This window comes from Lepidochelys kempii, chromosome 12 (assembly GCF_965140265.1).
Source record: "Lepidochelys kempii isolate rLepKem1 chromosome 12, rLepKem1.hap2, whole genome shotgun sequence".
NCBI classification, from domain to species: Eukaryota; Metazoa; Chordata; order Testudines; family Cheloniidae; genus Lepidochelys; species Lepidochelys kempii.
In genome coordinates, this window is record NC_133267.1 from 7,713,328 (window position 1) to 7,738,868 (window position 25,541).

Below are 25,541 nucleotides of genomic sequence, written 5' to 3' on the forward strand. Positions count from 1 at the left end.
GGGCACAAGCTCTCATGCAATTCCCATTACTTCCTGCTTCCAGTCCAGCTGGAAGCACTAAGACAAAAGTCTGTGTATTTCAGTACTTCTGCCACAAATTTTGACTAGGCTACAGGGACAGGCCTAGGGGAACACGGAAGACATTTTAGTGTTAACTTGTTCCAACGATGGCACAAGCAGCTGTGGCTCTGATTGGGAGAAGGTTCTGGTGATTTCTTGTTTTACGTGCACTTGTTCACCCAGCCCTCCTTAAATAGCATTCATTTTATTACCCCTTTTTACTGAATTCAGTAAATTCAGTAATTCAGATGAAATCAAAACTACCCCACGTAGGAATGTATTACATAGAAGTTTGTGAAAATAGTGGGGTTTAACTGATCGAGCCATTCAGTCTAGAGAACATTTGTAAATGGAGTCACTTGACCCTTCCGTGCCACAGTTTCTCCACTCTGTATTTCCTGTCCATTCAGGCCCTGATCAGGCAAACATTTAAGGACATGCATAACTTCACTCACGCATGTAGCGCCATTGGCTTCAGTGGGACTATTCCCATGAACACACAAACAGCATAGGGTAGACAATGTGTGACTCACCTCTGTCCATTTGCCATTGACGTCTATGAATAAGACACAAAACGGGTCAGATTTGGAGGTCACGTCCCTGTCCAGAAGGTTTTGGCCGCACACGGATAATTCGACTTTGCAAACACAGTACTGGGTCCCGATAGGCCCAGCAGGAGAGGGGCTTAATGTATACGCCATGGACTCCAGTAGGAAAAACTCCAGGCAATCTGCGGGAGACAAGGAAATGTAGGGAAGCGTCAGACATGGCAGAAAAGCAAACAGCGGGCTTATCGTAAGCAATACTACGTCAGCTCAGGCTTCAGCAGCAGAGCTCCCAAAATACCCAAAGTCTGAGCCTTTTACATGAGCTCCATCCTGACACAGGACTTCCCATCCTGATTATTTTGTCTGTGTCTTCTATTCATGTTTACATCATCAAGGCCCAAGTGACCAGAGAGAAGATTCCTGATATCGGAAGACATTATAACCCAGCAGATTAAAAAATAAAGTCCAAGAGCTCCAAGTTAGAAAATTGAAAAGAGGGTTTTTCTTTTTTGTAACAGTGAATGTAATGGGGCGTGGTTTTTCCATCAAGTTTGGAGGCCTTTCTCAAAGAGAGACACTCTTGCTCTCAAGAGTTTCTGTGTTTCTGGGCTCAGTGTTCACGTGCATGAGGGAAAAAGAATTCCCTCCACTGCAGGAATTATTGGTTGAAATTCTATAGCTTGTGTTATAGACAAGGTCACACTAAATAATTTGTAGGTCATAAGGCTGAAAGAGACCATTGTGATCATCTAGTCTGACCTCATGTAGGATACTGGCCATAGGGCTTCCCTGAATTAATTCCTGTTTGGACTAGAGCATTGCTTTTAGAAAAACATCCAAGATTGATTGAAATATTTCCAGTGATGGAGAATCCACCACAACTCCTGGTAAATTATTCCAACGGTTAATTACCCTCACTGGTAAAAGTGTGCATCTTGTTTCTGTCATTTGTCTAGCTTCAACATCATCTGAAATAAGAAGCAGAAAGGCGCCAACAACAATCATCATCGAGGGAAGGAGGTGGAAAGACTAGCAATTCTGGGAAGATCCTAGTGAACAGAAACGAGACTTTCTTGACCACTTCTATTAAGCTCTTGCCACGATGCTGCAGAGCCGCAAAGTGTGTGCTGGCATTTAAAAATAAGTCAATGTGTGTCCAATACCCAACAGTTAAATTGGAACAGGATGGTTTGGCCACACCCTAGAAAAAACAAACAAACAAACAAAAAAAAAACCACACAGCAAGTCCGGTATCTGAGTCAGCAGCTACACCCTTTACACAAATCTACAGAGGCTCAGGTCAGGCTCTAACATTTATCCTAATAAGGAAGCTATTCATGGGGGCATATCAACACTGGAGGTAATTTCCAACTGAGACTGCAGGCCTCCCACCACGAGTGGGACAGGAACTGGCACGGCAGGCCAGCAAACACAGAGCTAGAAAAGCTGCGCGTAGCCTTGCGTATCTGACAATGGAACACTGTCCCACCACATTTATACCACCGAAGAGCAACACTGAAAGCCAACAGATGCTATTTCACTACATCGATTTTAAAATCAGACTGAAAGGACTTCAAAGAAAAACATTCTTTGGCAGCGTCTGTAATTTAGACATTGCCGTCTTGTGCATGAGCACTGGAGAGGGGGAGACATTTTCCAGAGTCTCAGGCCTTGCCCACACTGGAGTGGTGGTGGAGACGGGGCTGTTATACTGCATTAACTCTCCTGCTACAGTTAAACCAGTGCAGCTTCTGCCAGTGTGGATGCAGTTACATAGGCATAAACGATGCTTTATGTCAGTGTAACTATTCCAGTATGGGAAGGGGAATGAACTATACTGGTACAAGGCATCTTTATACCAGTATAATTGCACCCACGCTAGGGACTGTGCAAACAAACTCTAGCCAAAGTAGTATTGTGTTTAGACTAGTCTTCAGTTATTTAGGAGCCTATGTTACATTTTCAAAAGTGACGTAGGCACTGAAGAACCAAGATTTTAAAAAGTGACAAGAGATTTTGGGTGCCCAATCCCCAGGGCCTGAAAGGAGCCGGATTTTCAGAAAGGGCTGAACCTCCACCCTTTGAAAAACCAGTCTGTATTAAAGTATCTCTTGTTTGGCAGCCAAAAATCTCTACTTAATTATAAAAATCAGGGCTCAAGTCTCATTGAAAGCCAATGGGATTTAGGCCCTCAAGGGCCCAAGTCACTTTTGGAAATGGGACTTAGACCATTTTTAAAAGATTTCTCCTGGCCAACACTTTTTGGATAATGTTGTTGTTTTTGCTAAAATTTAACAACAACCACCACCACTATATTCAAAGGTTGATCACAAAAAGATTTAACCAGCTCTGAGAGCCTAGAAGTGAATGATTGAAAAACAGACTAACCAGCAAAACAGATTAGTTTATTCTCATTGTCCAAGCTGAGAGAAATGCAACAATAAATGAACAGTAAACTAGATTTTAAATATTCTATTTTAATAATCCAAGGAGTAACAATAATATAAGAAAGAAAACCAGTGATGCATCAAAATCTAAACTAAAAAAAAACCCAAAAACTGGTTAATACAGAGAATTCTTCCCCAGGTATCTGCCTGGCAGGTCTTGCCCACATGCTCAGGGTCTAACTGATCGTCAAATTTGGGGTTGGGAAGGAATTTTCCTGTGGGTCAGATTTGCAGAGGCCCTGTGGGGTTTTCTATCTTCCTATGCAGCGTGGGACACGGGTCACTTGCAGGTTTAAACTAGTGTAAATGGTGAATTTCTCTGTAACTTGAAGTCTTTAAACCATGATTTGAGGACTGCAGTAACTCAGCCAGAGGTTAGGGGTCTATTTCAGGAGTGGGTGAGGTTCTGTGGCCTGCGATGTGCAGGAAGTCAGATGAGATGATCACAATGGTTCCTTCTGACAAAGTCTATGAGTCTAGGAGCTGACGCTTTCTGAAAGCTGTAAAATCTGATTTTTAAAAATTAGAAACATTGAATAGGGCGGTAAACCGCAAACAACTGTACAGATGTTCATGCTTTTAGGAAAGAATTTTTATTGCCAATGAAAAAGGATGGCCCCTTGGCCCATCCGACACACAGGGTTTGTGTTGGTATAGCTATTTTGGTCAGGGATGTGACTTGTTACCAAAACAGAGATTGAACTGGAACAACCCCTAGCGTGCCTATGGTTATATTAGTATAAAGGTGCTTTATACTGGTGTAGCCGGTGTCCTTTTCCATACAGGAATGAGTTCACCAGGGTAGATAAAACTGCATCCATACTAGGTGGGTCGTATCACTTAAACTCCAGTAGTATGGTTCAATTTTTGTGCCTGGACAAGGCAATTGAAATTCCTCTGTGTAGCCACAGGGCAGGTACAAAGCAGACAGGAGCACCTCTGAGGGTAAAATGAATGGTTCATGCCTCGGGCCCCACCAAACTCGTGGCCATGAACAATGTGTCACGGATCCTGAAATCTGGTGTCCCCCATGAAATCTGGTCTTGTGTACTTTTACCACTCTCGGCTATTATCAGAGGAGGGGGTCACAGTATTGCCACCCTTACTTCGGTGCTGCCCCCTTGTGATCCCCATTTGGGTCGGGACCCCCAGTTTAAGACATGCAAAGTCTGGGCTTTACATATACTTTGCCGTTTTTAAATACTTATTCATGTTTTGTTACAACACTGTGAAACTGAACATTTAAATATCTGAAACCCTGAAATTCAAGCTTTTTAAAATGCTACAACCATGAAATCTATGAAAAAATGGACCAGGAATTCGGTAGGGCCCTATTCATGCCCATTCAGCCATTAGCCTCTCTGTTGAGAATGCCAACACAACTGCCCATTTGTGTTAAATGTAACATTGGTTTTGGTGACATCGAGACCTGCACACTAAGAAGAACTAGACAAAGAGCCACATTTCACTGCCCATAAGCCTCGAACATCTGTCTACTGATAAGGATGTTGGGTCAGCACTGACCCAGGCTGGGGTTGAACCAGCTACATAGAGGGAGGAAGGCTTCATATGCAATAACTCAACTTCCTGTGTACTGTGATCTTAATGTGGTGGTAGAAATAGAAAGTCTGGGTCTCGCATCATTTCCGGGAAACTCAGGAAGAGCTTTCTGTTGATTTAGGAAGGGCCGTTTTAAGGTCTTTGAAAAGGAAACTCCAGGACGTTGGTGGAACCCAAGTTCCCCACTTTCTACTCCTTCCCCTGCCTTAAGATTAAGGCTTCTGTCCTGGTATAAAAGGGTCGTTGCCTAATTCTAAATTACCAGCCCCTTTTCCATGCCCCACCTTGCAGGACAGAATGGTGGGAAATGTACCCAGAGAAAAAAAGGGGGGCTCAGACCAACAGGAGAAAAGCCTGCATGAGTGAGTGACTATCACTGCAGCTACTGACGGCTAATGTAGGCAACGTTCCTAGGGAGCACTCAGACAGCAGAGGGCTAACAATGGTGAACTGCTTTTGTAACCAGGCCCCTAATTCAAAGATAGACTTGATGGAACACCCAGCCTCTTCTAGCAGCAAATGCTGGATTCAAGTACCTCTGTGTGCCATTCCTGAGCAACGAGGGGGACAAATTCTTAAGCAAACCTGCCACTAGATGCTGACACATCTAGAGAGCCTCCCAGCTCTATTCCTGTGCTCTCCAAACACCCTTGAGAGAAAGGGTTTCTAAACAGCAGGGCTTCCTCGCTGCCTCTAAAGCCACCTCACCTGGCTGGAGCTGGGCTACTGGCTGGGGCAACGGAAAGCAAACACAGGCTGGTGTTTCATCCGGGATTAGACGTGGCCAACATTCTAATTTACCGAGGAACGCTTCCCTCCCCTCCGGTGACGTCAGCCCATTAGGCTCAGTTGTAAACCAGTTTAAGCGCCCCAGAGCCACTTACCTCTGATATGGCAACATTTCACATCAGGTTAACAAAAGAGCCAAAACTGGCGAGAATCAGGCCAAATGTATTTTTTCCAGGTGGAAGTCCCTGAATGCAATACCCCCGTCTTAAATACACACCGTCAGAGTGGATGGTCCCAGGTCCACTATTAGCTAACCTTCAGGGAGAGCTGGCATTGAGGAGCAACACACCTGATGATGATACTACCTATGTTAATGATCCAGCCCAGAAGAGTTCATTCAACCCTAAAACGCAAATTAAAACACGCATCACCTGTCTCCGCTGTTTCGGTTTGAAAGGGAAAGAAGTTTTCCAGCCCTTCCTTTTCAGTGTAGTGCTCCTGAGTTCCTTTTAAATTAAGCTTCCAGTAGATTTCTGGCACCAGGGTGGAGATCAGATTTAAACCGTGTGTATTTTCCAGGAGTTTGTGGAAAGCGAAAGGGCTTCTGTTTGGCAGTTTCAGTGTAGCCTGTATAACCAGCCCTGCATCCAGACACGACTGCTGGGACCGGGTAGGCATAGAAGTCTATCACACAGCGGCACTCGCTGCTGTGCTGGGGAGCGAACAGGATCACTACCGTGTTTCCCGCCGTAGAGAAATGGGTCCAGGGCAGGAGGAGAATGGAAATCACTTGTGCCAGCTGTCCAGTGATATCTGGGATAAGTCCTGTTTCCTCGGGCTGAGCTCACACACAGTTCTCGCAGGCCATTCACCGATGCCTGGGACCCGTTAACGACACTGCAAAGCTTGCGTCACAGCACAAAGACATTTAGAGCAGAGATGGGCCTGAGCCACAAGTCTGGATCTGAAACCGCTCAAGGTTCAGCATGAATGTTCCGAGCTGGAGTTATGGCACAACCCATTCCAGAGAAAGGGGGGCAGCTTTGAAGAGCGGATCGGAATCTAAATCTTCCCCCAAACCGGGGATGCTCAGGTGCAGGGTTTTGGTTGAGCCCCATCTCTAGCGACGTCGAGGGGAAGAAAAATAAGACAGTTTTACGCAAGAGCAGCTCTACTTCCTTGTTAAAGAGCAGCAGATGGGCACAAAGAAGGGACAGGGGGAAGTGGTGGGCAGGACACACGACCTGGAGAATAGAGCGATTTGCAGGTGCTGATAATAAAGATGCACGGGATTAAAACGGGGCGGAAATCTTCTGCTTCAGTGGTTTTTTGACAGACAATTGGGTTTTCAACTAAATGAAAGTTTTTGCAGAAAGCTTCTGCTTTTGGGTCACATTTAAAGCCCTACAAACTTTTGGGTTTTCCGGTTTCTTGACAGTCTAAATTTTTCAGGCAGGTGGGGGGAAGGAGGGGGAAAGAGGGGGGACAACATTTTTCTGACTAGTCCTACAAGTGATCCCTGGGGTAGGAGGAAAGGAAGAACATAAGAATGGCTATACTGGGTCAGACCAATGGTCCATCTAGCCCGGTATCCTTTCTTCTGACAGTGGCCAATGCCAGGTGCTTCAAAGGGAACAAATAGAACAGGTCATCATCAAGTGACCCATCCCCTGGCATCTACTCTTAGCTTCAGGCAAGAGGAAGTCTTTAAGCCAGTATCCTTCCCATACTCCTGTTCTTTGAGACCGGCTCATGGAAACGCCACTCCAAAACTGCAAACATCATCTTCCTCTAGGCTGCTAAATGGCCTCTGCTTCCATATGGCAGGGTATTAAAATGTGATTTTCGTCTTCTTTTATTTACCTCGCATAGGCATGAACACTGATCAATATTCTCTCTCTCTCTCACTCTCCAATTGTGCCGGCTCTGTTCCCACCCTGTTAAGGGTCAGTGGTTTATGCCTGCTCCTAGCTCCATTTGCTAATGGTTGAATCTTTGTACCAAGGAGCATGATAATCCTGATTGTTCATTTCCGGAGGAGAGGAGGGAATAGGGGTCTCCTTCAGTGGTTACAAGTCACAGTCAGTTAAACAAAAAACAACAACTGGAAATGTGCAATCAGCATTGTCTAAACCAGCTAAATTGAGCCCCAGGTTCAGCAAAGACAATGGGGGTCAGTGCACAGGACACTGGACTGGAAGGCAGGACACCTGGGTTCTGCTCCAGGCACTGCTACCAACCTGCACCTTCAGGGAGCCGCTTCACGTCACTTCTGTGCATCAGTTTCCCTAACTGAAAGGCAGGAATAATGTCCACTCTGAGATCTATGGATAAAAAGCATTATCTACGAGCTCAGTATTATGACTAATTGTTCTCCTACCACCTTGTCTCTGGCAGGATTCCCCAGTGACACACAATAACGAGGCAGGTTGGAAAGGCACACTGAAGTTGTTATCTATACAGGTGTGTAGCTAACAATTTGAACTTAGAACATACACACACCAGCTGTTCCATTGTCTCTGGCCTGCCCAGGTACACTTGCCATTATTCACAACAGGCCCATCCCATTCTGGTGTAAATGGAGCCGTGCCAGTTTACACCAGCTGTAGATCTGTCCCCGTATGATCACTAACACACCAGCTGCGGTGAGAGGCCTAACATGTGAACAAAGGGCAGGGGAAAACATCCCCCCCAAGCACCTTATGGAACATCGCCCGAGGAGAACAAAACATGTGCTTTGGGATGTACATTGCGTATGCCCACCCAAAGTCAGACATTTATACACAGTACACGTCTGCTCACACCATAAGCAGATCCACACAGCGGTGGTGATTGAAATTCACTCCACATTGGGAAAAAAACCCAAAGTTTTCTAAATTCTCTAGCCTCATTGTCCAGGTTGCCACGATTTCTGCCTCGCATTTAAAAATCAACTCTCACAATAGGCTTAATTTTAACTCCTGCTGGAAAAATCTGAGCTCTTTGATAGGCATTAATTGCGTTTATTTAACTGACAGGTACAGACCAGCAAGGGAGGGGCCATAATTTCAGATCCTGCATGGTCATGGGAGGATTCCAATTACTGGTCGGGAAGTAAAAGGAGAGCAGCCTAATTTCCCCTTTACACATCCCAAGGCCTCTAAAACCTCAGACATTATTTCTCTTTCCAGGGCTTGATTCTGATCTCACTTATAACCATGTAATTGGTTGGTCTGGTTTACTCTGAAATGAGACCAACATTGCCAAGAATGTAACATGCCGCCATTTTAAGGAGAAATGCGGGATTTCAAAAAGGACCCAGGATGCGGAAAGTCTCCGAGAGGGGTGTACATCGTGAAATGAACAAAAGGAGGAAAATCTTCTAGCCCCATCCATCCCAGAAGGGGGGGTATCTGCCCCAAGAAATGGTGGCTTGACGTTTGAGAGTGTCGGATCTTCTGGCCGCCTCTGTCCCCCGAAGCCTGGTTTTCCAGTTAACACATTAGATCGCCCCACCCCTTTTTTCCTTTTTTTTTTTTTTTTAAACACACATCATGCAACCAAAGCCTTAAAATAGCCAGACCCGTTCTATTTATACCACTGTGTCTGTTTGCCTCTGCCTCCCAAAAGCAAACACAGTCCCGCAGTGCTGGCAGAAGCCCAAACCTCGGCTATTGCTCCTAAAAGCAGAGGGAGTAAATGACTCTGTGGAGGGGCTTTTCCTCAGTACAGACTGGCATCATAACAACTGTCTTTCCCTTGCACATCCCTCGGGTTTGCTCCCTGTCATGCCTCTAACAGGGGCCTTAGGCACTTCAAAAGCAGCATTACGATTACGGTAGCATCTGGAGGCCTCAAGGAACTAGTGTGTATTGTACAGAAGAGCTCACAAGCCAAACAGACAAGATGGGGGAGGGGAAGCCGATGTGAAGTGATTTGCCCAAGGCCGCATGGCACATCAGGGGCAGAGCCAGGAACAGAACCTCAGCCCAGGTCTCTCAAGTCCTAGCCTGCAGCCCTGTCTACTAAACCACACAGCTTGCCAAGCTGCAAGGCAGAAATTTCTCTTTGTGGTAGATGCTGGACAGCGAACAAAGGAGCAGAGGCACTAACCTCTCCCACTTCTCCTTCACCAGGCACTCAAGGCCAAGCCGAGGAGGCCACACTGAACTACGCCAGCTAAGGATCTGGCCCTCGAGTGCTAACATTTTATCATGTGCATTCAGTGCCGGGGAGAGGTGACAAGTTTACAGCCCTGGAGTCTGAAGTGCTGGATTTAACAGGTACATCAGCAGCAGCTTGCCCCACATGGCCCCATCAGTATCCCTCAACCTAAGAGTGAGGGGGAAGTTCAGTCCCCCGGGCCCTTTCAATCCCTGGCCTCTCTTGCAGACGGCAATGGCTGTTTACAAGATGTGCCCTGGAGATGGACTCGGTCCGGGCTCCCGGCTCTGAGCCTTTCTGCACTGTAGGGGCGTTTGCAGGGCTTAAGTTGAGCTGGAGCTGTCCGGAGCAGAGCGCCGGTAAATATTTTCAAACCCCCTGGGGATTTTAATAGCATGCGGGGGAGAAGAAGCGGTCCAGAAAATACTTTGAGAATTTAAGCCCTGAGCTTTTGCATGCAGAGCAGAACTTTGCGTTATAGCCAATCCCTCGTAGGATCAGACCTGAGAGCAACTCAGTTCACAGAAGCTACCCAGAGAGAGGAACAATTCTTAGACATCCTGGCTGCCCTGGGGTGGATTTCAAGCAGCAACATTATGGCCGAGGCCTCCGAAGGTATGTCTCTGCTGCAATTAAATGGCTGCGGCTGGCCTGTGTCAGCTGACTTGGGCAGCAAAAATTGCAGTGTAGACGTTTGGGCCTAGGATGGAGGCCCAGCTCTGGGATCAAGCCTGAGCCCTCACACCTACTCTGCAACCTTACAACCCCGCAGCCCGCGTCGGCGGATGCAGGCCAACCCTGGCTGTTTAACTGCAATGTAGACAGAACTGGAGTTTGTACGCTCCTTCAAACAGCTGGATCGGTTACGCGGAGGGATTTTTATTGGCCTAGATAGCCCCCAAAAGGTAGCAAGGGGATGCCAGAAAGGTGGGTTGGTCTCGATTTATAACTCTGCTATCAAAGGTAGGCGGTTATCATTGTGCTGTTAACTTCACCAGTTCAGTATTTTCCTCTGGAGAACTGATTGACTCCGATTTTTCTGGAGATTCCCAAGGAGACGCATTCATTACAATGACTGCTTGCAGGGGAGCGCTGAGTCTGCCCCCCACACTAACCCCACTCTCCCTCATGTTCCAGCAGTTTACACTGTGGTATTCTGAGCTTGCTCCCCACCTCAGGGAGAGTGGGGGGTAGGAGGAGGACGGGCATGTGAAGGCAGCACCAGGTGTGAGCACTGCCCAGAGCAAGAGGACTTGTGACCCAGTAAAGCTCTTGACTGAGATTGAAGAAATCAGAGTTCAGTTCCTAGCTGTGCCTAGAGCTCCCTGTATGCCTGTGAAATAAGTCACTTCACTCCCCTGGGCCACAGCTCTCACCCTGTGAAATGGACAGAGCAATCCCCTCGCTCTTGCTCCAATCCCTCAGACAGAGATAAAACACCTACAAGATCTTTATGAAGCCTTCTTACAACTACAATACTCACCTGGGGAAGTGAGGAAACAGATTGACAGAGTGAGACGGGTACCCAGAAGTCACCTATTACAGGACAGGCCCAACAAGGAAAATAACAGAACACCACTGGCCATCACGTACAGCCCCCAGCTAAAACCTCTCCAGCACATTAACAATCTACAACCTATCCTGGAAAATGATCCCTCACTCTCACAGACCTTGGCAGACAAGCCTGTCCTCACTTACAGACAGCCCCCCAACCTGAAGCAAATACTCACCAGCAACTACACACCACACCACAGAAACACTAACCCAGGAACCCATCCTTGCAACAAACCTCATTGCCAACTCTGTCCCCATATCTACTCTAGTGACACCTTCAGAGGACCCAACCACATCAGTCACACCATCAGGGACTCATTCACCTGCACATCTAGTAATGTGATATATGCCGTCATGGGCCAGCAATGCCCCTCTGCCATGTACGTTGGCCAAACTGGACAACCTCTACGTAAAAGAATAAATGGACACAAATCGGACATCAGGAATGGTAACATACAAAAGTCAGTAGGAGAACACTTCAATCTTCCTGGACATTTTAGAACAGATTTAAAAGTAGCCATTCTTGAACAAACAAACAAAAAAAACTTCAAAAACAGACTTCAAAGAGAAACAGCAGAACTAAAATTCATTTGCAAATTTAACACCATTAATTTGGGCTTGAATAGGGACTGGGAGTGGCTGGCTCCCTACAAAAGCAACTTTTCCTCTCCTGGAATTGACACCTCCTCATCGATTATTGGGAGTGGACCACATCCACCCAGATTGAATTGGCCCTGTCAGCACTGGTTCTCCACTTGTGAGGTAACTCCCTTCTCTTCAAGTGTCAGGATAATAATGCCTGCATCTGTAATATTCACTCCATGCATATGAAGAAGGGGGGTTTTTACCCACGAAAACTTATGCCCAAATAAATCTGTTAGTCTTTAAGGTGCCACCGGACTGGACTCCTTGTTGTTTTTGTGAATACAGACTAACATGGCTACTACCTCCGATTCTCTCTCACTCTCTCTCTGGTTAGCCCATCAGTTCTCTGGAGCAGGGAGTGTCTCTTACTATGTGTATGTACAGCACCTTGTTGGGACAGGGATGGCAACGACCTGGACAAACCTTACTGAATTAAGATTAAGTGTCACAGCAGTTCACTGCATTGAAATGCAAAGTCTATGTATTATTGTGGGATTGCAGGTAACTTTTCTCGGGGGGAGGTCTGGCCCGTGTAAACCTTGGGAAGTGGTATGAGCATCAAAGGAGTCTTTTAAACAATGTGCCAGACAAACAAAGTTTAAGTGGGGTTCTCCTGTGAAATACCTGGGGGGAGGTGAATGCAAATTACTCACTCTGGTTATGCAAAGACCCAACCTTCAGAACCTTGTCCCTGAGGAGGGGACCATTGTCTGGCTGATGACTTAGTTGTGGGCTCTGACGCTCAGAGACCCAAACTGTATAAAGGAGTGACTCAGATTCCCGGGGGGTGCTTGTTCTGAGCTAACAGCTGTTATGAAACTTGTAACCACAGGGAAAAAACCTTTGATGGGGTTTAAAGGACTGATCACCTGCCAGAGCCCTTGTTGGGATGATCTCTGGCAAGCTAATTACCATTCTTTTATTATTTTAATGTTACCTCTGTAGTGCTTTTACCTTAAGAATAAACATGCTTGCTTAGAAAGAGCTGTGTGTCAGACTAACTATGGCCAATTACACTGTGGATAGCCTCTGAAGAGAAGGCAAAACTGCCCTGCTTATGCAGTCTGACTTGCTGGGGATATGACAGTACAGGTAGGGAACTGTGCAGCCTGGAAAAACACTGGTTAGGAGGGAGAGTGTCACAGGTCTCTACACAAGAGAGGTGATAGCTGGGGAGCCTGGAGCCTAGAGTGGGTGCCCGCCCTAGACCATAGCGGGGGAATATAGGTGCAGCTTCCCTGAACTGTGACACTAGCATCATGGGACACTGATCTCAGACTGGTCCTCCAGACACTACCCTACAGTAAGTAACAATTCCAGCTCCACAGCCATAGCTCCCATGTCAGTAAACGAACCTTGGAAAATTGAATCACTGGGCCAATTTCATCCCTATCATCACTCCATTGAGTCTAATAGAGTTACAACAGCAATCAGTTTGTCTCACTTTGTTTCTCATTGGTATCTTCCAGTCCCGGCCTCCCACTTTCACACACTCTCCCTCCATGATCCTGGGGGCAGATCCTTGTGTGTAAACTGGCATAAATCCATTGACTTCACTGGAGCTATGCAGATTTACACCAGCTGAGGATCTGGTTGTCAGTCATGTGGCAAGAGCAGCAGCTGGACAAGGCATCAGGCAATTAAGCAATTCTTGAGCTCATAAATTGCACATCTGAGGCACTACAAGGCTTGGACGAGAGGCAGGAAGAGAGGATTATAAATGTAACCTCAGAAAATGCTTTACTCTCAAGAGAGGTTAAAGAGTTGGCACCCACCCTTCTGAGAGACAAGGAGAACTCAGCGACAGATGGTCCTGAACCTTCTCAGGGCTAGTCTATACTAGAAACACTCCAGCTGCATGGCCCGTCGATGCCAACAGGAGAGAGCTCTCCTGTTGGTATAATGAGACCACCTCCACAAGAGGCAGAAGCTCTCCCGCCAACATAGCGCTGTCCACACCAGCACTTAGGTCAGTGTAATTTACGTCGCTCAGAGGGATTGGCTTATTCATACCCCTGAGTAACATAAGTTACACCGACATAACCTGTAGTGTAGACAAGCCCTCCATCACCTCTGTGGTAAAATAAAGATTACTGAAGACACCTCCTTCCCCTATGCCACTTTGCATCTACGTTTCAACTCTCTCCCTCCCCTGTGCTAAGGGGATGAAAAACACCATAGCCTTCCTAAGGCCAAAAGAGACTTCTAGTAGATCACTGGGGCAGGATCCCAAGTCCATCTCCAACAGCCTATTGTCAAGGCATGCTAGGTTTCGACTGATGGCCATTCCACCACTCCCTGCCCACCACAGTGTTAAGGAATAAAGAGAAAAATCTTATCCCAAAACAAAAGGCCTGATTCACAGCAACATACCTCATTTTATGCCTCTGAAATCAGTGAAGTTATATCAGCATAAAACTGGAGTAACACAATGGAGAATTATGCCAAATATATCCTATGAACAGGGGCTGGTTCAACTGAAGTGGCTGCTACTTCTCCACTCACTGAAATCACAAGAACATGACCCTTTGCACCCCAGTCATCATGGAACAAAAAACAGAACAAAAATCCAGAAGATGACTCAGAGAAGACATTTCACATCTCTTACTAGAGAGGAGAGAGGGGAGGAAAATGAACAAGAAAGCGCGACACATCAGCTAAGAGACCCAAGTTAATAAATTGGTTCTCTTGCCACTGACTTTTTCAGCTGTCTCTGTACAAAAGAGGAGGCAAGATGCAGTCTGGGCTATTTTCTGTTTTGAAGGGGGAGCAATTGTCTGTCTTTTAAGATATTCCCCCCCCCCAAGTCTCCCCTCTACCACCCTCCTCCCAGTGAGTACAATAAAAAGCGAATCACTTTGTTTACAAGAGCTACTGTTTATCAATTGAAAATGGTGTGCTGAAAACGGGATTAATAAATGAGACAGACAGATTTCCCTCCACCAGGACTATAGAATCGTTTCTATTTCCTACGCAAGGTAATACGTACTATTACTATTAAATAATTAAATATTACATAATGTACTATTTAGTACATTTGCCCTTCAGTAACCGCACGTGGGATCGGTCTTCCTTTAAGGAGGTAAAACTGGGGGCATAAACTTGTAGCCAATGCCTTGTCAGAGGAAGATTTTAAAGTCCTACAGGACCATTGTGATCATCTAGTCTGACTTCCTGTATAACACAGGCCATAAAAATTGTATCCAGGGACTCCCGCATCAATCTCAATCATCCGGGGTGGAACGAAAGCATATCTGAGTTCAATGGCACTGGTGTAAATCAAGAGAAATGCCACTGTAGTCAAGTATTTATATGTGGACACAACCACTGTGCGCTACATGTCTTAAGTAATTACAATATGTTAGCATGTGTGGCTAATTGTAGGTCACTTTTTGCCCAGCAACTTTTCAGTTCAAGATCTACTATGGCACTGCGAGAAAAAGCAACTGCCCCTCCGTTTAGCACAGCTTTCAGAAAACGATATTATTCCACTCCTGGAGGAAACAAAAATAGTCCCCTTTATATACTGTTGCGATAGGTGGCGTAGGGTCTCTGCCATGGATTCACTGTGGGCAAGATTCTCCATTGCCTGGTGTCTTGAGTAGTCCCTTCCAGCAGTGAACAGTGGGCGTCAATGCCACTAGATCAGGATGTGAGGAAGTGAGCTGTAGCTCACGAAAGCTTATGCTCTAATAAATTGGTTAGTCTCTAAGGTGCCACAAGTCCTCCTTTTCTTTCTGCGAATACAGACTAACACGGCTGTTACTCTGAAATAGATCAGGATGGTAGCATTTTGTACTCAGTTTGTATTGGTGTGAATGGCTATACGAAGGTACGTGACCTCTCTTGAGACTCGACACCCCCTGAACACAGCTGCAAAAAGTAAAAGTAGCATTTGGTAAAAGTAGAATTTCAATGCAGCCATACACAGCAGCTTGAAATGTGGCTAAAATTGAGATTTTCAAAAAGTGACTAGTGATTTGGGTGCCTCAAGTTATTGGTGCCCACCTTAACAACACCTTCAGAGGATGGATGCTCAGAATTTTATAAAAATCAGGCCCCTTTAAAAGCGGTCTTAAATTGGGCACCCTCTCAACAAGGTATCCAAAATCACTTTTGAAAATCTTGGCCTAAAGTGACTTACAAGTCTAAGGCCCATTGATTTCAGTGGGAGGTAGGTACCTAACCTGCTTAAACAACAAAGAGCCCCTGTGGCACCTTAGAGACTAAATACATTTATTTGGGCATATGCTTTCATGGGCTAGAGCCCACTTCATAGCCCACAAAAGCTTATGCCCAAATCAATGTGTTAGTCTCTAAGGTGCCACAAGGACTCCTCGTTGTTTTTGCTGATACAGACTAACGCGGCTGCCCCTCTGAAACCTGCCACCTGCTTAGGTGCCCAGTGGGGACTTTCAAAAGCACCTACCTGCCTTTTACATGATTGAATACTTTTGAAAATCTGGCTCTACATGCCTCTCTTTTGAAAATGGGATTTAGTCTCCCAAGCCACTTTGACATTTAAAAAAATTCATACCCTAGCGCTAGCCGACTATTTTCCCCCAAGAAATATTTTATTGATGAAAAATAACTTGTTGACCAAAACAGATAGTCACAGAAATTTCTCATTTGAGTGAAAGTGTTGTGATATTTTTTTCCCAAAAGGGGATTTCCCCTTTTCTACCTCTTCTCTTCCTTTTTTTCTCCTTTCTGGGAAAAAGAAAAAAGGGGGCGGGGGGAACCAAAACCTGAAAACCAAACATGGGGGGGAGAGGGGTTGAAAACAAACATTTTTCAGTTTTAGTTTAATCAAAAATGCCACCAAAAAAGTCAAACCAAATGAAAATGTTTCTTTTCACAGAAAATGCATAGCATTTTCCTACCAGCCCTGATAAATACCCAGTGCTCATAACTGCATCATAAAAGGTTTTAAAAATAAATCTTTTAGCAATGGAAGGGCCCACTAGAGTCCGTAGCTAAATCTGTCCGAGGTTCCCTTCCTCCCCCCCCGCAACACTGGATCAGCCGCTTTGATTTACTGCGTAAACAAATACTGTCATCCTGGAATTATTTTACAAAACAAAATGTTTTCCATTCATTCCTGTTCAGACAGGCTCACCAGCCCGCACCTGGTTTTAATAACACCCTTCCAAATCCACTCTGTAGTAATCATATACACTGCACTGTTCCTCTGAAAGTTTCCTGGTTCCATCCACAGCAAAATCTCAGCTTTGGGCAAACATCTAGTACAGAGGCAAAGGTACAGAAAAGAGGTGTTTGTTCATGAAAGTGTGGTGTGGACAGATAGCCCGCAACACAAAACATCATTCGGGGAGCGTTACTGGTGTTCTGGATTCTGACTAGTTTGGGCATGACCTTCAGCTAAAGGATTGCAAGGTAAGAACCTGTGATGGAATTGGAGCGTGCTCAGCACCTTACAACGTCAGGCCTGATGTTTTGTCACAGAACACACCATATATTTTCCCAGAAACTGTTTTGCAGTTATCTATCCAAGGTTCTTATCTAGTCCCTCAATACTGGAGCATCCGAGTGCCCCACAATCATTAACGTATTTCTCCTCACAACACCCCTGTGAGGCAGGGCAGTGCTATTACCTACACTGTACAGAGGGGAAACTGAGGCATGGAGCAGCTGAGTGACTTGCCCAAGGTCCCACAGAAATCTGTGAAGAGCAGATCTCCCAAGGCCTAACGTAGGATCCTAAATACCAAACCATCCTTCTCTTCTACCGTCATAGCCACCATTTCACATCCCACCAAAAGATGGGCATGGATGTGGAAATAAGACCCATTTCAGAGAGTGAAGGTAATTAACTGTTGGAACAGCTCACCAAGGGATGTGGTAGGGTCTCCATCACTTGGGAGTCTCTAAATCAAGACCAGATGGCTTTTTCTAAGAGCTATGCTCGAGCTCAACCACAAGTGATTGGCCTTGATGTAGGAATCAGTGGCGGAAATTCTAGGACCTATGTTATGCAGAAGGTGAAACTAGATTACAATAAAGGTACCTTCTGGCCTTGAAGCCTGTGAAATCCATGATCAACATTAAATTCAACATGGGGGAAGGACAGATTCTCCATTCAGTTACCCCACCGCAAGCCTGTTCAATTAAATATAGGGTTTTGGGGCAGTGTAACTGGAAAGGAGAATTTAGCACCAGATGGAATCATCATTCTAGAACTGGGTTGGCTAATTGCCTATAGAGATTCTCCTCTCAGTTGCACCAGGTGTGACTACATGGACGCCAAGAGAGTTGTTCCTGATTTACAATAGTGCAGGGCCTTGCCTAATCAGCTGAGTTGCCCCGATTCCAGCCAGGGATGTAGCTGCACCTGGGCAAACCTCTATGGTCGTCTGGCAAAGCTACACTCAGCACCAGCAGAGCTTACCCTTGCTTGAGTCTAGCGGAAGGGGCATTGGGTGCAGATTGCCGGGGAAGGGGCATTGGGTGCAGACTGCCGGGAGATCACACCGCTGCAGCAAGACTGATGACTGGAACTGGGGCAAATCCCCAGAGAAGATAAGGCCTCAGTGAGAGAATCGGGGCCTGCGGTCTTTCAAATGTATGATGCCATCTTTCTGAACCGACACCCCAAACCCCTCATCCACCCACCTTCTTGTGCTGCAGTGGTGCAAAGGGGCAGTAAAGCTGCCCCATCCCAGCAACTCCCAACTCCCCTGAAGCCAGGAGACCCAAGTAGGAGGAGGTGCTGTAGGAGATAGTGAAGCCAAAACTAAACGACCCATGGGGGCATCCCCAGTTAGCGAATGAGGCCCATTGCAAGACCCAACGCGCCTTCTCATTCCAATGCCTTAGAAGGGTTTGTTTTTCTGCTTTTAATAGCTTCTTTGGAGCTATTTTGGGAGATGGGAAGAGACTGTCTTTCTGCTCTATTCTGGTATCTCATGGCATGGAAGGGTCTTCCTCAGCCCCAGCCCTCCTCGGGGAGGCTCTTATGGTTTCAGAGACCCCTCCCTCATCAGGGAAAGAGGAGGAGAAATACCTCTCACTACAGCAGCGCTGTGCCATCAACCCGCCCCTTCACTGAGCCGGCCCAGTAAGCACAAGGGAACCTATCACTAGGGAACCTGACACAATGGAAAAGAAAATGAGCTTCCACACAGATGTCACCGTGGGATTTGCAAAAATTCCACCCTCCCCACGGAAAATTCCTGCCAGCAGCAGAGCCCAGAACACCAAGTAAAGCAACACTGCAATCCATGTTTGATGGCACACTGTGCCACGACCTAGCCCATGGGTAGTGTCTGTATTATACGAGCACCTCAGTGGAGGTCAGAAGCTGTACGAACAGACAAAGGTGCAGCCCCTGCCCTGAAGGGCTTATAGTCTAAATCCAGACTGAAAGAGGAGATAGAGGTGATAATACAATCCAGATTTTCTCTTAATTATCCTTCCCCTTTCTGCTGCTCTGGTGGGGTAAAGGAGCCAGAAAGCCACGGAATCACCCCAGCTGGAGATTCCCCACCAGGTACAGAGCCACTGTAGAGTTGCCTAGCTGAGATCTATTCCACTCCTCACAACACCCAGGAGGAGGAGGGGAGTGGCTTGCTGTACTCTGACAGCTCCCAGCTTATGGCGGGTCAACATAGCTTAGAGCACCCTGCAGGCTGCTCTAGTCTACACCCGCACCAGGATGGCACAGAACTATTTTCAGAATCAGGGAGCTGCCCCTGGCTCTCTTGCAGCTCTTGGGCTGTGCCCAGCAGAAACCAGGGCAGCAGAGGATGAGTAATGATGCCCAGATCTGGACCCACAATATGCGGAACACAATATGGAGGGGAAACGTGGCAAGTGGAGATACAGACCGCAACATCCCGAACATCACAAACCCTTCTGGGGCTGACAATGAGATGGTCAAAAGCCTCCGATAGCCATGTCTCCGAGTAGCATAGAAGTGACACTATATTAAGGTGCAGGAAGAACTTTCTCTCTATCCACTTACTTATTTGTCCCTCTCCCTTTCAAATCCAAGTGCAGCAGAGACATTAATGAATTTACCCTCTCACCAACCTTTGCAAGACGAGGAAGTATTAATCATCATTATTCCCACTTTCCAGACGGGGAACTAAGGTAGAGAGAGATTATGTGAACCTACAGGGAGTCTATGACAGCCAGAAAATGAACCCCCCTGTCACAAGTCCCAGTCCATTGCACTAACATCACCACCATCCTTCCTCCAATCCGAGTTCTTAGGTGTTCTGGAGAAAACTATTACTCTTTGGACTGAAGGGTCATTCTCATCTTAAAGGAGGTTTTTGCTGGTTACAATTCCATTTGGCAGTATCTGAGTGAGATGATTGGGTGGGGGAGAGCGGGGAGGGAAGGTGTTTTAATGGCCTGGGAAACTGTTCAGAGTGCTCTTCTGTGCTTGGATAACTCGGGAACCGTTTGGCTTTAGCTGGCCGGGCTTGGCAGGTACTTTATCTGTGATGGGGCCTGTGGGCTGTGCCAACTCGGAACAGAAATTGGCTTAGAAATAAAACGTGGACAATAATCCTGTACCTGGGGTGTTGAGGCTTAAATCAGCCCTCATAAACAGCGTTGAGTAGGGCAGGTTCAAGGCACCACATACATGCAAAAGAATTTATTGTTATTGTAAAGTTATGAACCAGTCAAATAGCTTCTTGCACACTGCCCAGTTCTCTTACCGGTTCAGCAGCCCAACCCTGCTCCTGCTGACCTCAATGAGAGCTTAGCGACCCACTGCGGTGAAAGGAGGACTGGGTCTTCTGTGTGCACCAAGGTGCGATTCCCATCCCTTCTCTGCGACCCCCAAAGAACCTGGCTCCAGTGGGACCTATCTGGCTCTGTTGCACTATGGACCAGGCTGAGGGGAAGCCGCACAGGGAGGTCATGGCTCCTGCAGGGCATGAGATGGGATTTTCAGCAGCGCTCTGTGTTGGCCAAACTCACTCTCCCCCTGGTGACCTCAATGCAGAGCGAGGCCAATGCTGAGCACTTTTGAAAACCTGCAGAGGCTCCCGTCCGCGGAAAGTTCTGGGGATGAGGTGGGGGTACCAAAGGGAAAAGGAAAGAGACAGTGCACACAGATCTGCCACCCCGATCACCCCACACTGAGCGGCAGAGTAGCTATAGGGGCTACGACTGCTGCAAGGCTAGAGTGTAATGATCAGGGGGTCCATTGCCCAGGGAAGTCTCTCTTTCCCCAAAGCATACCTCACACTGGGGATACCCATATTAAACAGCGAGGCATCTGCACGCAGATCTTCACCCCAGGCTCCAGCAATCGTCCCCGTGCAAAAGCCCCCGGATCCCACACTTACTGTAAGCCAGAAGTAACATCAGAGCAGAGTCAGCGAGACCCTCGGCGCCTCCACTTCCCAGCTGTGCGCGCTCGGAGGTGGTGCCTGCATCCCTGATGGTACAAAATTGACTGGAGGTGCAGGGCAGCCCAGCAGAGAGGCTGGTGGACCTGCTGGGGCCTTCTCAACAGGGAGGGCAGGGGCTTCTCTTGTGCTTAGTGGAACACACAATCGCTACATCAGCTATTCCACCGTGCTTACTTGCACAGGGCCAGTACATAGATACATGTGGTTGTAGCTACACTTGAAGAAAAAAAAAAAATCACATCGATGACATAACTCAGATGTCCATTTGGTTTGCATTTAACATGGCAGCTCAGTTGCCCAGACAGTATTTTTAACTCTCTAAAATGAATCAGATTCGGGGTGTTCTGGTCACCTACAGCCACAGCCATCAGCTAAAACCAGAATTGGCCTCAGAGGAGGAGGATTGCAGAGACGTGGGCAGCACCGGCCACAGGGAGTAAAGCCGCGTGTGAGCTTGGGATGAGCCCCAGCTCAGCAAGCAGTGTCACTGATCCCCACAGCAAGGGCACACAGGGGTCTGCGCCCACCTGGCCAGCCAAAGTAAACCCAAATTAGCCCGAACAGTGCAAGCCCTTGTAGTGTTCCTGGGCTGCACTTAGGGACCAGTACCGCTGCACGTGGGCTGAGCACCAATGGTTGTGAGTAGGGGTGCTCTTGAGTGTAGACAAGGCCTATGGGTTTTGAAAATGGCAAACCGGGGTGAACCCCCCAGCACCACCGCCGCACACATCCCGAGCTGGCAGAGGTTGGTGGGAAGCGAGGCACAGCACCGACATGTCAGAACAAAGAATTTAACAGGTGACGATTCAGGGGCTCACTCCATTCAGGGAAGCGGAAGGACACAAAGCGAGGAAGCAAAAAAGAACTGGCTGGCCAGTAATTTTGTGGAAGTTGAATACTGAATAGGAAGGAGATCTGGGGCAAAGCAAGCCAGCAGGACTGCCTGCCAGGAAAGGTCATGGGAGCAGGCATGTTAGATACGTGAATCAGCAAAGGTAGAGATGGAAAAGACCTATTAGGTCATCTAGTCCAGCTCCTTGCATTTGTGTATAACAATGAGCCAGGAAACTAGGTCAAATTACAAAGGAAAAACACCACAAGTACATAGGGACAAAACTAGAAAGGCCAACGCACAAAACAAAATTAAACTAGCTAGAGAGAAAGGATAACAAGAAAACATTCTACAAATATATCAAAAGCAAGAAGACAACCAAGGATAGGGTAGACCTTAATGGGGGTGTGTGTGGGGGGGGGGAGAAACAGTAACAGAAAGTGTGGAAATGGCAGAAGTGCTAAATGACTTTGTTTCAGTTTTCACCAAAAAGGTTAGTAACGATTGGGCATCTAACATAGTGAATGCCAGTGAACATGAGGTAGGATCTGAGGCTAAAATAGGAAAGAACAAGTTAAAAACTACTTGGACAAGTTAGAGGTCTTCAAGTCACTAAGGCCTGATGAAATACATCCCAGAATACTCAAGGATCTAACTGAGGAAATATCTGAGCCATTAAAGATGATCTTCAAAAAGGTCATGGAAGATGAAGAGATTCCAGAAGACTGGAAAAGGGAAAATATAGTGCCCACCTATATAAAGGGAAATAAGGACAATCCGGGGAATTACAGAACAGTTATCTTAACTTCAGTACCTGGAAAGATAACGGAATAATAATTAAAGCATTTTGCAAAAAAATACCTAAAAAATAATAAAGTGATAAGTAACAGTCAGCATGGGTTTGTCGGGAACAAGTTGTGTCAGACCAACCTGATAGCTTTCTTTGACAGGGTAACAAGCCTTGTGGATTGGGGGAAAGTGGTAGATGTGGTATATCTTGACTTCAGTAAGGCTTTTGATACTGTCTCGCGTGACCTTTTCATAAACAAAAGATGGAAATACAACCGAGATGGAGCTACTATAACGTGGGTGCATAACTGGTTGGAAAAACGTTCCCAGAGAGTACTTATCAGTGGTTCATAGTCAAGCTGGAAGGTCATATCAAGTGGGGTCCTTCAGGGATCAGTTCTGGTCCGGTTCTGTTCAGTATCTTCAATGATTTAGATAATGGCATAGAGAGTACACTTAAAAAGTTTGCTGATGGATACCAAGCTGGGAGGGGTTGGAAGTGCTTTGGAGAATAGGATTAAAATTCAAAACGATCTGGACAAACTGGAGAAATGGTCTGAAGTAAACAGGATGAAATTCAGTAAGAACAAATGCAAAGTACTTCATTTAGGAAGAAACAATCAGTTGCACACATACAAAATGGGAAATGACTGCCTAGGAAGAAGTACTGCGGAAAGGGATCTGGGGGTCAAAGAGGATCACAAACTAAATACGAGTTAACAGTGTAACACTATTCGGGGGTTGTAGGGGGGAAGCAAACATCATTCTGGGATGTATTAGCAGGAGTATTGTAAGCAAGACATGAGAAATAATTCTCCCACTCTACTCCGTGCTGATTACGCCTAAACTGGAGTATTGGGTCCAGTTCTGGGCATCACATTTCAGGAAAGATGTGGACAAGTTGGAGAAAGTCCAGAGAAGAGCAACAAAAATGATTAAAGGTCTAGAAAACATGACCTTTAAGGGAAGACTGAAAAAACTGGGTTTGTTCAATCTGGAGAAGAGAAGACTGAGAGGGGACATGATAACAGTTTTCAAGTACATAAAAGGTTGTTACATGGGGGGGCGGAAAACTGTTTTTCTTAACTTCTGAGGATAGGACAAGAAGCAATGGGCTTAAGTTGCCGCAAGGACAGTTTAGATTGGACATTAGGAAAAACTTCCTAACTGTCAGGGTAGTTAAACGTTGGAATAAATTGCCTAGGGAGGTTGTGGAATCTCCATCATTGGGGATTTTTAAGAGAAGGTTGGACAAACACCCGTCAGGAATGGTCTAGAGAATACTTAGTCCTGCCATGAGTGCAGGGGACTGGACTAGATGACCTCTCGAGGTCCCCTCCAGTCCTATGATTCTAGGTCCTTGGGGCTTTTATCATGATCTGAGTGAAAAAAAAAAAATCACAACACAACCTTAACTATGGAATTTCTACCAGAGCAGTGAAAAATGACTGAGGCAGAAGCCAGGTCAGACCTACCATCAAAACCTCCATAAAACAATTGTTTTATTTATAGATTAGATGATAGAGAGAAAGCGCGCATCTACATGACAGGAACTATAATCAACAAAATAATGTTTGTTAATGGTAATCATGAGGCAGATAATGCTGAGTCATAACAGTTTCCAATACCACAGAATGAATACATTAATAAGCTTACAAAGTAACTCATGCCACAGATTTTGCTACCGTCTAGAAGTGAGTCAATTCTGCACCGTTCACAGTGTCGTATTACATGAAAAAAAAAACACAAAAGAATGTTGAGGCATGCACAGGATGGACGATGCTCTAGAGGTGAATCAGGGTTGCTCGGTAAAGGAGTCTGTAGTCCGTGGGACCCCTGAACCATTTGATGGAGACGTCAGAAGGTGTGTAGTGCATGAGGCAGGGGACAGCAGGAAACGAAAGAATGGCCTCACGGTTAAGGTACTTCAGTGGCCTCACTGGAGAACTAGATTCTACCCCTGCCTCAGCATTTGTGAGTGACTCCAGGCACGTCAGTTAATAGAAATGGCCACAGCTGGCCAATAATTGTGCGTTGGTCATCCAGAAAATGAGCAAGGTAAGACAAGCGGAGGCCTGATTTCCAGAAGTGCCAAGAGCTCACAACTGTAACGGACATCAATGGGAGTTGTGCTATGACCAAACAAAATGTTAAGTACTCTGAAAAAAAGAAGTCAGGTCCCAGGTGTCTCAAAGGCACACAAAATTAGTGGATGTTTGCCAATTTTGGCATTAATTTCCCCATGCCTCAGTTTCCCCCTCTCTAAAACAGGTATAACCACCCCTACCTCATAGGTGTGTTGCGAAGATAATTCATTAACGCTTGTGAAGCACTCGTACTAGCAACGAGCACCCTAGAAAAGCCCAAAATTCAATATTTAGCACAGGGCCTCGATGTCGCGCAGTAAACGGCACCCAAGGCCACACACTGAATGATAAGAATAAAAGGAAACCCTGAACAGCTGCTCATTAAGTGAGCACAGTTGAGTGTAATCCAGCCATGTTTAGTGCCTTGTTAACATTTAGCAATTTCAATTGCTTAGACTCTCTGCTGTGGTCTACTCAGTGACTTCTAACCTTTCCTTTTTGCCCTGGAGAAATGTATCCCCAGACACAGGGATTCAACTGACCCAGAGTTTGTCTGTATCAAGCTTTCTGTACTCTGTGCCCCATCCCTTGCTAGCCTTTCCATTCTTGCAGTCAGGCAGGAGTATAGGAATTGCCAAACAAGCACAGATTGCTGGTCCCTCTAACAAGTCTCTGCTGCTGAACAATGCCAGGTGCTTCAGGAGAAATAAAGCCTCCTGCAGTCACACAATCTCACAATTCTCACAAAGTGGGGA

The 25,541-nt window shown here is 46.3% G+C and overlaps 1 protein-coding gene across 12 annotated transcripts in view; it reads right to left on the reverse strand.

Annotated features, from left to right (window-relative positions):
• CPNE2 (copine 2) overlaps nt 1-25,541 on the reverse strand; it is a 201,962-nt gene that overhangs the window by 162,075 nt on the left and 14,346 nt on the right. For 2 of the 12 annotated variants that reach the window (XM_073307434.1, XM_073307442.1), the window contains exons 1-2: nt 5,776-6,091; nt 594-790 (exon numbers count right to left, since the gene is read on the reverse strand). In XM_073307434.1, the coding sequence (XP_073163535.1) occupies nt 594-790; nt 5,776-6,022 (444 nt within the window). In that variant the 5' untranslated portion in view covers nt 6,023-6,091. Of the gene's footprint in view, nt 1-593; nt 791-5,775; nt 6,096-7,584; nt 7,640-25,541 lie in introns of those variants that run through there. The other 10 variants (XM_073307439.1, XM_073307435.1, XM_073307443.1 and 7 more) reach the window with 8 other exon arrangements.